This window comes from Protopterus annectens, chromosome 2.part0 (genome assembly GCF_019279795.1).
Source record: "Protopterus annectens isolate FY-2018-M chromosome 2.part0, PAN1.0, whole genome shotgun sequence".
In the NCBI taxonomy this organism is placed as follows: domain Eukaryota; kingdom Metazoa; phylum Chordata; order Ceratodontiformes; family Protopteridae; genus Protopterus; species Protopterus annectens.
This window is the reverse complement of record NC_056728.1, coordinates 968,049,880-968,065,574: the sequence shown is the minus strand read 5'-3', so window position 1 is coordinate 968,065,574 and position 15,695 is coordinate 968,049,880. Positions and strand designations below refer to the sequence as shown.

At 42.7% G+C, this 15,695-nt stretch overlaps 1 protein-coding gene across 1 annotated transcript in view; it reads left to right on the top strand.

Annotated features, from left to right (window-relative positions):
* Window positions 1–15,695, top strand: part of LOC122792798 (annexin A3-like) — an 825,182-nt gene that overhangs the window by 229,181 nt on the left and 580,306 nt on the right. The window contains exon 3 of the mRNA XM_044060366.1: window positions 7,432–7,579. Within this exon, the coding sequence (XP_043916301.1) occupies window positions 7,432–7,579 (148 nt within the window). The remainder of the gene's footprint in view (window positions 1–7,431; window positions 7,580–15,695) is intronic.

The window sequence follows — 15,695 nt, the reverse complement described above, 5'->3', positions numbered from 1 at the left end:
AAATGTTTTGTAATAATTTGGAACTTTTATCCCTGGGCTTCTGCTAAAAGTGGGCTTCTACCCAGTCTGACTTCCCCTGGTAATTAAATGTCAAAAGTAAAAATGAACAAATATTGACAGTGATTGTTTACAGTGGTTTGCAGAAGGGAACTTGTGGTAGGCAGCCTCAATGTGATGCTTTAATTGATGATGTAGTGTTTTCAGTGCAGATATGCCCTAGTTATGTTTAGGAAGTTTTAACAGAATAAGAATTTGAGGGATATGTTCATTATAAAAGCCAGGGTGTACCCAACTTGTGAAGCACCAGGTGGGCACTGGGACCAATCAGCCAACCAGATGGGCTTTTTCCAGGGTGTCCTAGTTAGGCAGACCATACTTGGAGTTGCAAGAAGTATTAGATCAGGGAGGTTATCCAGGAGACCAAAAAGTCCCTGGGCCTCACTGTTTGTGCGGATGCTAAAAAGCATGATTCTGTAGGATCTAGGAAATTGGTCACAAGTGCATGTGCATGCACTCGCGCGCACATGCTTTGAATTCGTTAGGCGAGTTTAATTGCCTGGATACTACTGACCTCTCTGAGGTTTAGTGGTAGGCAATGCTCCCAACAAGGAAGAGGTCAACTTTCATCACTCCTTTTGGGTGTATGAATTCAGCAAAATTTGTTCTGATATGCCCAATATCCAACACCATTCCATATGCTGGTAGATCACATTCTGGCAGTAGGTGGGAGACTATGCTCTTTCTTACATAGTCTATATCTTTATCTGTAGTCATTCCTGGCAAGAACATGTTCAGTACGTCGGGGAGGTAGTGCTGAGTGGACTAAAAATGGATGGGTGGTACGCTTGAGACAATTAAATGTCAGATGGAATAAGTGTGTTCTGTTTATCAGTAGTTTGTGGTCAAATTCAGCCTGAAGCTGCCACAGTAACTTTGGCATGGCATACTCCTATTACCAAAAAAGCAGGAAAAGGTGCTCCTGGAAGCAAAAATATATTGAAAAGGAATTACAGCAAGTTTGTCCCTCAGTGTAGTACCATAGTCACGCCTTTTACAGATCTCACTCCTGCCCCAGCCCAAGTTTATCTGGACACCAGCCTGCATATAGGCTTCCCAAAACTTCAAAAGGGCTCGCCAAGATCTGCCACATAATGCATACAGTCAGATCCCTCAACAACAGGTACATATGCGACTCTCTCTCCTTGTACATGTGGGTGTGATTGACTTGAGACATACCTCCCTGGACTACATGAAAAGAGACATGGAAGAGCTCTTGGATTATGTAGCCCAGGAGGGTTTGACCCTAGCCCTGAGAAGCATCCTACCATCACCCAGAATGATACCACAGTACAAGCAGAAAATGATTGATGCTGCCTCGAGCTGGTAAAGTGACTCTCGGGCTTAGCAAGTGCAGTGGGCAGGGGGATCTGCTCGAACCATCCATCAAGAAAGAGGCGAGAAGAAGAGACAACTAACATGGAACGTTATGGTAGGTACATAACTTCTTAATTTCAATAATTGGCCAAGTTTCTGGTGTCATTCTAAGGGGATCCAGTATTTGTCTGCCTGGGATGACATGATTGACAGACCTCAGTGCTTTGCCAGATATGGCCTGCATCTGTCACCCTGGGCTTCCGGATACTGGCCAAGGCTCTTGTCACCCCTGTAATGCCTTTTTTAGGCAGTGTTCCAAAGACCAAATTACCACCTTTTTAGCTACAAACAAATGCAATTTGAGGGTCATGCTACTCCACGCTAGAAGTCTAATTCTCAAAATGCACTCGCTCGAAGCACTCCTTAAAATGGGGAACATTGACATTTGTGCTGTAACAAAGACCCAGTTTAAGGCAGCAGAAAGCAACCCTACACTATCAGACTATAACTCATTCCACACCTTTCGGCCCCAGAACTTTGACTGAAGCTCCAAAGCTGGTGGTGTTTCCATATTCATAAAGGATGTGCACACCTCCAGACTGGTAGCTCAATATAACCCATCAGAGATTCTTCAGGTGCAGCTAACATTGAGTAAGACCGCGATTCAGGTCGTAGCCTGTTTTATAGGTCCTCAACCATGTCCCAAGACTCGCACTCCACGTTCCTAAGCACCCTGGAGAATATCAGGGTCCAACCTAACACTCTCTCATACTGGGCAGTTTCAACTAACCCTCCATTAACTGGGAAAATTACTTGTGTTACCAGTACACTTGCCCAACATTTCCTGGGATTCATTAATTCCAATGTCCTGGACCAGCTCGTTCTTACCTCCACTACAGGTAGCAACATCCTTGACCTGGTCATTACTGACATGGGCAACCATTGCACTACACCAGTAGTCAACTCCTCCCTGGTTAGATCTGACCACAAACTAATCACCTTGGAAATCCACATGCCTTCACCCCCCCTCCCCCAAAGTTAACCACCATGAAAAACTTCTCCAAAGCTAACTTTGGGCTCCTAAAAACAGAGGTGGCTAACTTCACGGCATGCATGCATACATATGGATTAATAGTTGCATGACCGAATCATTCACCAATGCACTGTACGAACACGTACACAAATGTATGGATATCGCCATACCTAATAGAACCAAGATGCTCCTCTCCAAAAAAAAGGAAGCCAATCTGGTGGCCCCCTGCCATAAACAAACTCTCAACAGGAGGAAACTGATGCGCATCAAATCCTCTAAAGCTAGCTATGAAAACAGAATTGCAGCAGATAGTAAAGATGACCACAAGGCCTTCTATAGTTATGTAAAGAATCTCCACTGCAATACCCAGATTTGCTCTGAGCTACTGCACAATGGTACATCCTATACTGATCCAACAGATATTGCCAGTATACTGGCCGACAGATTGTGCCCACTTTACCCCCCCCAAAAGGACCAATCATAATACCAGTAGATTGCCAGGCACCCAGTATTACTGCTGCACAGGTTAAAAACAGCACTGTCCAAGGCCAAGAATACAGCTTCTGTGGGACCTGACAATAACCCTGGCTGTGTTCTACATGAACTACAGAGTGACATGGCACCTCACCTGTGTGCCCTGTTCAATCACAGCCTCACTTCAGGCTTTGTCCCTACTGAATGGAGCACTCCTACAGTCATCCCTCTCCACAAAGGAGGAGCAACTACAGACCCTGGGAACTATCGCCCCATTAGCCTGACAAGTCTGATTTGCAAAGCTATGGAACGCATTATCATGGACCTAATGAACAAGGATATAGGGGAATCTCCAAACTCTGGATCCCACACAATTTGGTTTAGTGAAGGGTAGATCATGCCTGCTCAACTTGGTCAACTTCTTTAAGTTAGTCAGCAGAGCTGTGGATGAAGGCGTGGTGGTTCATATAGCCTACCTTGATCTGGCCAAGGGCTTTGATACCATTCCCTACTCAAGAATTGTAGAAAAACTCACTAATCTAGGCATCAACCCCCCCCCCCATATCACTAGGTGGGTTGCAAACTGGTTTACAGATGGAACTCACAGAGTGAAAGTAGCTGATTCCAAGTCAGACTGCTGACCAGTCATGAGTGGAGTCCCATAGGGATCGGTCCTGGGTCCTCTCCTGGTTGGTATCTACTTCTCTGAAGTCCAGGCCAACACAAAGGGACTCTGGCCAACAAAGTTCATAGATGATTGCAAGTTGGAAGACATTGACACCCCAAGTGATGTTGACATCCTACAGAAAGGCCTCACTGGGACCAATGACTGGTGTCAAAACCATGGCTTTAAGCTCAATGCCAAAAAATGTGTCCTCATCCCCTTTGGGAAAAACCCAGTTCCCATGAATTACAACATCGATGGTAGTCCACTGAACACAGAAGGCGGTATAAGAGATCTGGGAACACAGGTTGATAGCAACCTCTCTTTTGACCACCACATTGCCAGTGTGGTCAGAAAGTCCTATGTGGCACATCTCATTACTAAGGGTTTTGCATCCAGGAAGATAAAAGGTCTCCCTGTACTCTTCCCTCATTAGGCCAGTCAGAGTGCAATGCCCCATTTGGCATGTGCCTCACTAGACACCTGCAACAACTGGAGAGGCCACAAAAGTACCTCACAAAGAGGATCCTAGGCCTTAAACACTTGTCCTACATGGACAGACTCGTACTCCAACTATTCTCTCATACCACCTACTTAGAGGCGATCTCTGCTTGACTTGCAAAGCCATGTCTGACCCAGCTCTGTTGGAAATGCCACATCTAAAAAAATCACAATCTCTCTGCACCACACATTTCAACTTCAATACCACAATCAACAGAACGTGCTGGAGGGACAGGTTCATAACCCAGAGACTGCCCATGCTATGGAATAGACTTCCATACATGCCAAACCGAGCACTTCACTGGCCCTCTTCAAGAGAAATTTTGATGAGTGGATGAGAAATAGAAAATTCACCCCGGGATCACTCCAGTGGCTCTACTCTACTGAGGCACTGGGAGTGAAGGTCTGGTGGCACGATGCCGGAGTAATCCTATGGTCTAGGCTTATAAAGGCTCCAGGGCCATTAGCCTAGTACACACCTATAAAATTCCTGATTATAGCCTGGTATATATTATCATACAGCTAATTGTCTTAAACCACAGACTAGGGGCTGTACTTGGCTTGGTTTCTTCAAAGGGAGAATATAATCTGGTAGTCTGTCTTGGATGCAAACTCCAGCTAAGGGAATGATTGTATGCAGCTGTGGAAGAGGAATGCTTTGGAATTGTTTGTTTACAAAAACTTCAACCCTAGTCATATTGTATGAAAATCATAATAGTTACAGATCATAAGCTCAAAGTAGCTGCACATAGGTTGAAGGAAAATGGTAAGCAGTTCATAGTATAGCAGGCTAGCACTTGAGTGGTGTTGGTAAAGCAAGCCAAGGTTGTTAAGATGCAAGACTGAGTAGCATAATTAGAAGTTGGCCTGTAACCTCCAGGCTTTGTTCCTGTTCTCTCAAGAAAATGTGCTAGAGTCCAGTTGGGGCAAAACTGTGACACTCTAGTGAAACTTGCTGTTTTGATTTTACAGAGATTGAGTGCCTTGGAAACTAAAAATATTTTTTATACCAAAATTTATATACTCCAGCTCTTTCATACTGAGTTTGTGATCCTTAGGAAGCAACTGGTGTCAATCTCTGCCCTGAGAAAATGAGCATTGCTTTCTGGAATGAGAGATTTCAATTTCTCTTTTTTTTTCGCCCTACAACTTTTGAATGCTGTTAAGTTTGAGGCAGAATACCTTATACCTTTACCTACTGATATTTCAGGTTTAAATGTGATGTATTTAGTATTTCTGCATGTTATCTTTCTGTTCATAATCCTTTGTTTATGCAACTGTTCATGTGGTGTAGGTTTTATCTTACAAATTGCATAGTTTAATTGCATTTACTTCATGTAAAGGATTGTATTTATTTGAAGTGTACTGAATTCATGTTAACTGCTGGCTTCTGCCTTTCAAAGAGTGACTGGTGAATTTATTGCTATTAGACCAGTGTGTAATGGTTGGCTTGTTTCAAAAACAGTAATTGTGTTCTTAGTGTGCTAGATTGGTGTAGGTGATGGCAGCATTATGTGAAAGACCAGAAAATTATTACTGGCAGTGAGAAATGCCAAGTTCCAGTTAGTGAGATAATACTGAAAAGCACTGAACTGAGAAGGTGCTTTATTGTCCTTGGAAGGCAGTGGTTATAACTGGCATCTGCAGTTCTGTGTAAGGCTTATATGTGTGTGGCGGGTGTTTGTCATAGCCAGATGCAGAAAGTCTGCGTTTGCTATACACTCAAGACCGATCTATCACCTCTTGTGTATTATTTGATAGTGGTTTGGATCAAGAGAATATTGACCCTGTCTATCCTATATAAATTTTAGCAGGGGGTGCAGCTCTGTACACCTGTTTGTCACACACAGCTAATTTAGGGTCTGTAACATGTCAAGGAGTTTGACTGCCACAGTGCTTTGTGTGATATAGAGCAAAACAAAGAGCATAAAGAGAACCATGGAATTTGGAGTGCTGAATATGCAGTAAACATTAACGTCTATCAGCCAGGATAAGGGCTTCATTTGGAGTAGGTGAACAAACATTGAAGTTTAAAAGGAGTAAAGTCTGCTAATGTTGAGCAAACAAATGCAATAGTGGCTAGTTCTGCTAGCTGTTACCTTTTAGTAAATGTGAGCAACATGCTTCAGCAGGGTAACAGGGAAAGCACTGAGACATGACCTTGAACCTAAGTGTCTGCTGATAATTCCTGGACAAATAGTTTTTCCAACCAAAAGTGTAAACAAGAAGGTTTATAATGGTAGAGGGTGAAAATGTAATTGGACGAGGAGATTAAAGTAGGCATTCTTTACATGAAATTGCCGAAGATAATCGCAAGAGCATTTGTGTTAGCAAAAGGTTGTGTGTAGCAGATCTGAAGATGAGAATCCTGAAGAAGCTTACATTTGAAAATGTGACAAACTGTGAGGCTATGGCTCATGAAGGGCTATTTAAATACAGTGGATGCTCAGGTAGGAAAGATTTGATTGTAATAATGCAACCAGGGTGTGATTAAAGGTCACAAAGTAGTGACTACCATAAAAGTTGAAAAATATGTAGACCGTGATAACACTTAATTTGTAAGTGACCAAATAATGAGATTATTAGAGCTGAAAAATACTGGGTATATAGAAAAGAGGTTAAAGACTGTTCATCTAAAGGGATTTCTTAATTTCAATTCCTGACAGTATCTATGATGATCAAGAAAAATAGGTGGTGAATATCAACCTTTTTTGTACGGATCTGTAATTATCGGTGCCTATCTTGTTCTGAGAGAAGTTGGCCCTTTTCTTTAGCTTCTGATATTGCAGATGGAGTATTTTATTATGGAGGGAAAACATAAAATTTTAGTTTCAGGTGGTAAAAGCAAAGGGTTTTGTTAAACACAGGTTGAGTACTACATTGGAAGAAGTACCAGGCATTTTTAATTTCTTGGCAAAGTGCTGCAGTCACTTCGGGTAAGACACAAGCTCAAGGTAACAAAACTGTAAGTGGCTAAGGAAATTTTAATGTAGAAAAAGTATATGAAACTGTAAATTAAATTTATAAAACTAACCATAGTTTACATGTAATCTGTAAGGTCTTTTTAAGAAGAAATGTATGCAAGAACAAGGAGTGGTTGGTTGAAAGTCGGATACATTATACCGAGATGTATGTGCAGGCACATGTAGAACTGCCTCCCTGAAGGGGTAATTGGAGCAGATATTTGGTAATACTTATGCAAGAATCTGAAACCTATACAGTAAATCTAAAGAACAAATTGTGTTCGTGTATGAATGTTGTAGAAAATAGGCTTTGTTTTTAGTGCCAGATTGATTTTTCTTGGGTTGGAATTAAGGCTGAGGATCAGCAGCATGGAACTACTGCTCATGCATTTTAACTTTTTTTTTTTTTTATTACATTTTAGGAACTGATGAGCAAACACTTATTAATATTATTCCACAAAGAAGCAATGCGCAAAGACAGTTGATCTGCAAGGAGTACAAGACAGCCTACAAATCGGTAAGTCCACAAGAAACTTTATTAGTTTCTTTTGCTTGCATACAGTGTTTTAAGTACTGACAAAACATTTTTCTTGGGTACCATAGTACCCATTTTTATTGCATACTCTATTTCTAAATATCTAGGAATTGTATAGAGGTCCACCATGTAATATGGTCTGTTGAAAATAAGTTCATAGTACTAGACTAGCTGCCCTTGTGGGCCATTTTAAGCCTAGCGAGCTTCCCTTTTTGTGCTTGAGGTAAACTATCTCAGTTGGTTATAAATAGGCCTTGCTCATCCCATGGTCAATTATATATTACCCCTGTTGGAATACCTGGGATCAAACCATAAATAATTTGAGGGGATACATTTCAGATAAAGCATTTAGGAGCTGCATCTGTCTGTTAGTAGTTTGGAGGTAGTACTGGAGTAAGTTTTCTGTTTCTCATCCATAGATCTAACTTGTGCTTGAAAAGGGACAGGGATGAAGTGTGTTTTTTTTTTATGGATGGGGAGTCTTTTCCACAGCTGTGGTATCCTCTGAAAATATACCTGTCCCTCCAAACTATTCTGTTGATGTTTAGACCCCTAGACAGGGTATTTCTGATTACATTTGACTTTCTGATGTGCACTAAATTCATTGGTAATGGGTTGGATGATGCCTTGTATGCAAGACACAGATCACTTGTTAAGTCTGTCAGATTCAGAGTATAGTGATAGGACTTTGAATCTGTCCATCTAGGACATGTTTAGGCCTTGTATCTCTGTGTAAGCTACCTTTGTTGGCATTCCAGTTGCATGTGTCTGGACAGATGCATGCCAAAGGGTGCAATTACATTCAGTGATTAGCCCTAATGAACACTGAGTAAAGGGGGACAATAACATTGCTAGATCCAGACACACGCCCTTCGTTTATTGCAAGTCGTCCTACATTGCATAGCTTATAGACGCATGTTGATCAAAAGTTAGGCCACTCAAAACATAAGTTTCCAAATCCCAAATAACTGTGTATATTTTAACAAATCATAGTAGCCCCTCTGTTCAGTATACCTCCTTCCCTTTGCTCATTTCACAGTTGCAGAACACTGTGTGCTCATTTCTATAAGTAATCTAAAATTGAAGACTTGCCCTCTGTCTGAAAAGCCCCCCTTTCTGCTAGCAAAAAAAAAAAACGCAAAATAAGCTTGACTATGCTCACACATCCTGAGGTCTTAGCTCAAGTCACACAGGTACATTTCAGCAGGGAATTCCTAGTCTAACATTGTGGTGATGATTAATGCCATTTTATTATTCACTTAAGACTTGGAGGATTGCTGTTCTCCTGTTGACTTGTAATAGCAGTGAGAGTGCAATGTCCAACGATAGAACCCGTGCATGCAGCCTTAAACAATATTTACTATAATACTGCCTGGCCTTTTTTCTCTTTCAGGTAGTTGGTTACACTCTTGCTGCTGCTCTCTTAGCCATATTTAGTTTGTTCCGCTCCTGTCTGCAAACTTTCCTGCACTCAGATTGTTGTAGAAGTAATTATCTTTTGAAGACTCTGCTATAGATTCATAGTGTTACAGTACATTAATCCTAAACAGCTGTACTGTATCTGCAGTCTGGAGTAGCATATCCCTTGTACATCCAAAGCATGTGTTAGACTAATGTTTCTGTTCCAAAAATTTTCTTCCACTGAGAGCATAACAGATAGATAAAAACTCACCTGCTAGTATTGAAGCCATTTCCTGCTATGTGCTCTTCCCACCCCCTGATTTACCAGCAACTCCTTGTGGCATTACATTTATAGCACCCGTTTCCTATCTCTTAAAGACATGCATATAGGGCTGCGCAGTGGTGCAGCAGTTAGCATTGTTGCCTGTCAGCAGGAAGTTCTCTAGTTCAATTCTCTGCTAGGGCACCTTCTGTACTGAGTCTACTTGCCCTCATGTTTGTGTGGCTTTCCTCTGGTTGCTGCAGTTTCCTCCCACATTCCAAAGACAGGTCTGTAGATTATTTTCTCCAGGCCTGCACTGAAGATGGTCTCCATCCCAGTTGGACTTTCCCATTAAACAGATGTTAAATAAAGTAAATTCTTACTTAACAAGCATCCATGGGATTGATAGATGTCGAGTAACTGTAGTTTCTGGTTGCTTGAGAATTACTATTAAAAATAGGCTTTTCACTAATACTGGACCCTATACTATTTGTTTATTTGACTTGTTCTGAGGTTGGGGAGAGGGGGAATTTATTCCTATCTTCCTTTTGAAAACTCTAAAAATGTAAGGTATGTTTCTGCAGAGGAGAAGCAGAGTGCAACGCATGAAAATTGTACTGTATTTCTTAGATATTTTTTGCTAGTTGCTTGAGTTCTGGTTAACTGAGAATTTACTGTAAATGTACACATGTTCACAAGAATGTCTACACAATTGCTAAACATCAATCTGCTTTTAAGCACTTTAGCTTTCTCTCCTCTTGCATTAACTAACCACAGTGATGACAACTTACACCATTTACCTCACTGAATTATCTACTCCTGCCCCTCCTGTATTCATGCCCCAATGTTCTACCCCTCCTGTATTCATGCCCCAGTGTTGTAGTTCCTCTTTTTCTGACATCCCTCTATACATACCTGCTCATCATGCTTCTGTTAAACATTACTGCATTCTTACTCTTCCTGTTTTATCACCTTACAACTTTCCATACCTACTCCACCTGTAATCCTTCAAATCACCTCACTTCACCACTAATAGCTTCAGTATATGTAACGACTCACTCAATCTTTACTTCAAATTCCTAAACCCTCACACCGACTATGCCAAAATAAGACTGTTAAAGTTAAACAAAACAAGTTTATCAAACACATCCATTTTTCTCTCTTAGCACTCTGTGGGGAATATTCATCCCAGCCCTCACCCATCCTTCCATCCAGACTTCCCAGAAATCTCCAAATTTCATCCCAAGCCCCCCCCCCCCCTCAGCTTACCCATCTCCTTGCAAAACAGGGACCACACCACCATCGTCAAAACCTAATCCAGTCATATCAAACTCACCCAAATGGCTCAAATTTATTTCCTTAAGCACTTGTAACATCTATAATAATAATAATAATAAAAAAGGTGATGGAGTAGCTTTACTATATCCTGACGGTCTTGAAATCCTACCATACAAAAAACCTATTTCCAAATTCCACACTGCAAAACCCCAACTCATCTTAAAGTAAATAATTATAACTATGTATGTATTATTGTACTCTATATAGTCCCCCACATAAGAATGATACAACCCTGAAAATATAGTAAACCGGATTTCAAATACAATTTCTAATGAAAGTATAATCCTAGGTGCCTTTTTTTTTGATTGGCAGATTTATCTCCACAAAATATCCATTAACTAGACCTATTTGGATGGAATCAGCTCATTTCTTACCCCACACAAAAGTTCTTCGTGTTTCACTGTTGCAGTCATCACATTTGGGTTATCCCTGCCAGGGTAGCCCTCAGAGCGAATACTAGAGGCTTTGTATTTCTGTGTCGTTTGCTGTCACTTCAGGACTGATGTCTCGTCATCAGTAGTATAAAGTAAGGCAGCCGATGCCATTGTATCGGTCTTTCTTACCATGGAGCCCAAAGCAGAAGCAGTTTGCACGAGTGCTGGTTGTCCACTACCAGAGTTTTGTCTACTGATTTTTGAAGCTGAAGTCTTCTAAAACTAAGTACCCCATTGTGGATCCTTTTTTCTTGCACTAACCGATGTCAGATAAAGTTAACAATTGTCTTGCCTGTGGAAAGCAAATACCACACCGAGACTTTCATTCTTACTGCGTTACTTGTTTAGATCCAGACCACGATGTTCCCCGCTGTCACTTCTGTGCTTTGTTCAATGCCAGAACTATCCATTGTCGGGGCCTTATTGTAGCTAGATATTTTTGCTTACAGTCCTCTAACTCCAATATGGCTTCAGTAAGCCATCTGACAGCACATCGTCTGAAAAAAAGTAAAGATAAAGACAGACCACACAGGTCCAAACCTACTGACGCTTCCGTTAAGTTAGTCAGTTCTCCGGTCTTTAGTAAAGTGCTTTTGCACCCCCTGATGCCTGCTTCTGTGGATTCGCAGGCCACTACCGAGACCCTTTCAGAGTCTGGTATGTTGCAAAACTCTTCTTCGACTAAGGATCTTGTGGTCATCTCTACCTTGGATGGGTCAGGAGCTGCTGAGCAGTCACCGGCGTCCAAGGAAGTCCTTCGCACTACCAATTCTCGACGCACGCTGACGTCTTTCGCAACTATCGTTCTTTCGAAAACTACAGAGTTTCTTAGGCCTAGGGAATGAACCACACCCAAGAAACTGATGACCCAATCTCAGGCACCTTCTTCCTTGCCTCAGTCTCAAATGCTTAAAATTGTTTAAAACGAGCAAACAAGCAAAACGGCTGTATTCTCCTCGTAGAAAAATTTTATTATGTTAGCACTTCCGTTTGAATAAATTGCCAAACTTCTTCAGACATCCTTTGTGATTGGTACAGCAGTTTATATTAACATTCAAATAATCTACGTCATTGAATCAATCAACAAATTAAGAATGCAGTCCATAAAGAATTAAAGGTATACATCCCAAGTTAGATTTATATTACTAACCTTTATATTAATAGATGGTATTTAAAATGTGCTTAAAATGGCAGAAGACCTTATGCTGATCAGGCAAAGCCAAGCTATACCCCCCTCCAAAAGGAAGAGAGATCTGTCCCCTTTAGTTTTGTTTGAACAAGAGTCAGATGACTCTGATTCATCTGAATATGAAGACATGCATCCCCTCTCTATTTATGAGAATTCTGATGCAGAGGATTCCATCCCTTCAGCGCCTCCCCCAGAGGATTTTTCCTTTGGGGAAACAGTTCATACCTTAAGGGAGCATTTCCAATGGGAGAGTTAGGATACCCTCAGTCTAAAAAGAGACTCTGGGAATTCTTAGATCTTCCACAGCACAGACCCTTGGCCCATCCGCCCAGTCCTGGATGTTGTGGAGGATGTTTTCCTGGAATCCAGCTAGACTTCTGACACCCTCCCTCCTGCACCCAGAAAACCAGACGGGTGCTATAGTTCCTGACTTGCACAAATTTCTTTTTAAAAATCCTACAGGTGACCCTGAGGTAATTTCTCAAGGACCTAAAGGGATTAAAGCAACCTCTGCTAAGAATCCTACACCATCATATAGGGATTCCTGAGCACTAGAAAGATGGGGTAAAAAAGTATACACCTCCGCTACTCTTGTTATGAGGGCACTAAATTGTCAGTTCCATATGCTAAAATTTCATCAACATGCCCTGGAACTCCTCAAACAAAAAATGTCTTCCTTTCCTGCTTCTGCAGAGTTACAGAAGTTAATGCATTCTGCAAGTCAAGTAACTAAACACATGTTGCAGTATGGTTTTGAGGTGCTAGAAGCTTCTTGCAGGGCAGCAGTCACCAGATCTGTCATTAGAAGGCATGCATGGCTTAAGGAACAGCCCTTGTCAGACAATGTCAAATCTAAAATTGTTGGATGACCCCTTGCACAAAGACAGCATATTTGGCACTAAGGCAGAAGAAGTCTTAAAAGATGGAAGAAATAGCAAAATCTATTCTGACAATTAAGGATTTCTTACATTTCCAGCCACCCAGGTTTGGCAGGCATTGTCCCACCAAGCACTGGTCCTTTCCTGCTCCCACTAAACCAGTCCAGCCCAGACCCTGGAGAACCAGACCCCCCCCCCAGACAGCAGCCACAGGGAATGCGGAGATCTAAGCAGTGGACTATCCACTTCAAAACCAGGGAGTTCTAAGCCACCCCCTTATGGTAAGAACTCAATGACTCGCCTCCCCCATCCCTTCGCTCTGCCCACCTTCACTTACCTTTAGGAGGAAAACTCTCCTTTCATGCAAGCACCTGGGCTCTCATTACCAACAACTGCTGGGTTCTCAACATAGTGTCCCAGGGATACAGATGTTCTTTCCACATCTTTCCTACTCCAAAAGAATTCCCAGATCTACAGCCAAACCAGTGCGCAGAGGCGCAAAAGCAAGTCCTTTCCCTGATCTCTGAGGGCAGTAGAGCATGTTCCTGCAGAACAGAGAAGCCAAGGTTTCTACTCCAGACTTTGATACCCAGAAAAGAGGGCACCCTGTTGCCCCATCCTCAATCTATCCATTCTAAACGCCTTTCTGGTGATCCCAAAATTCAAAATGCTCACCCTCCAGCAGCTGCTACCCATGCTCTCCAAGGCTGCTTGGCTAGGCACCCTAGAGCTAAAAGAGGCCTACCTCCATATTCCTATTGGGGAATCATGCAGTAAATATCTGTTTCAGGGCAGGATCTCAGCACTTTCAGTTTTCTGTGCTTCCCTTTGACTTGTCTACTGCTCCCAGAGTTTTCACAAAATGTTTGGCTCCGGCCATTGCCTTTTGCAGACAAAGGAATATCCAGATTTACCCATACTTGAAAGACTGTCTAATTCAGGCAGACAGCCAGGAAAAGCTGCTCAAGCACCTGACCTTTGTAAACTCCCTACTAACCTCCCTAGGATACACAATCAACGAAAAGAAATCCAAACAGGTGCCCACCCAAAGGATTATATTCCTGGGAGCATGCATGGACACAGCATCCCAGATGGCATTCCTTACACCAGAAAAACAAATTTCCTGACAGCCTACTTCTCTCAACTGTCTACCAGACCCCAGCTATCTGCAAGGAAGATCCTGCAAGCTCTGGGGTTCATGGCAGTTTGCATACTACTCATTCCATATGCTAGACTGCATATGAGGAAACTTCATTGGTACTTAAAAAGCCTTTGGTGTCAACACTCTCAAGACCTGGAGACTCTTGTATCTAATTCCTTGCCTCAGAAAAGATTTTCTTTGGTGGGCAACAGCATGCTGCCACAACAAGGGACTGCCTTTCTCACCACCTCCCCCCTCGCCACCCAGACCCTCACCACAGACCCATCAGACTATGCCTGGGGTGCATACAGGGCCAATGGACCACATATCAAATCCCCCTGCACATCAACCAACAAGAGATGATGGCTGTCCAGCACGCCTTGATAACTTTCAAGCTCCTTCTCTCCCCAGGGGCTCTCCTGATCAAAACCGACATCACCACTGTAACGTGATATATCAACAAGCCGAAAGGGACTCACTCCTACCCTCTATGCAGGCTGGCCATGACCCTTTGGCACACAGCCTCTGCCATGCATCTCCACCTGTTAGCATAATTCCTGCCAGGTACTCAACTCTCTGGCAGACCAAGTAAGCAGAAATCTTCTGGACCCACACAAGTAGCAGCTCAACAGAAGAACCTTCACCCTAATAACTCAGAAATGGGGCACCCCTAAGGTCAACCTCTTTGCCTCCCACACCAACCATCAGCTCAGAAAATTCTGCGCCAGGAAGCATCACTGCATGGCTTGGAAAGTGGATGCCCTGTCCTTCCCCTGGGTCAATCTATCTGTCTATGCCTTTCCTCCACTACCTCTTATCCCTAGGGTACTTCTTAAAGTAAAGGAGGAAAAACCAAGGACAATTCTTACAGCTCCATACTGGCCTCGCCAACACTAGTATACCTTGCTGTGCAGCCTATCCCCACTGCCACCATGGCATCTTCCTCAGATTCCAAACCTCCTGACCCAGGGGGAAGGGAAATTCATACATCCCCAATTGCAGACACTCAATTTGGCAGCTTGGCTTATTCCCTAACCCTCCTCCAATCTGCCAAACTCAGTAAACGGGTTCCAGATGTTGTACGTGAGACCAGACGCCCTAACACTAGAAAGTCTTATGCTGACAAATGGAAAAGGTTCTGCACCTAGATTCAGGCTAAGGGAGCCAGTACAGTACAGCCCTCCCTCCCTCTCATCCTGGATTACTTCCCTGACCTACTACACAGTGGCCTCTTTTTCCTGTATTAAAATTCATGATTCTGCTATCTCTGCTCATTTTCCCACTGAGCAGCCCCTTTTGTTACACCCCTTTATCAATCTGTTCCTAAGAGGGGTTAGCAACTTGAGGCCACCCAGAAGAGGACCAGCCCCAGCTTGGGACCTTAACTTTGTGTTGGAAAAGCTCACCCTTTGAACCAGCTTCCACAGAACTAACATTTCTCTCCTGGAAGACAGCTTTCCTTCTGGCCATCACTTCAGCCAGAAGATTCTCCAAGTTGCAAGCAGTCA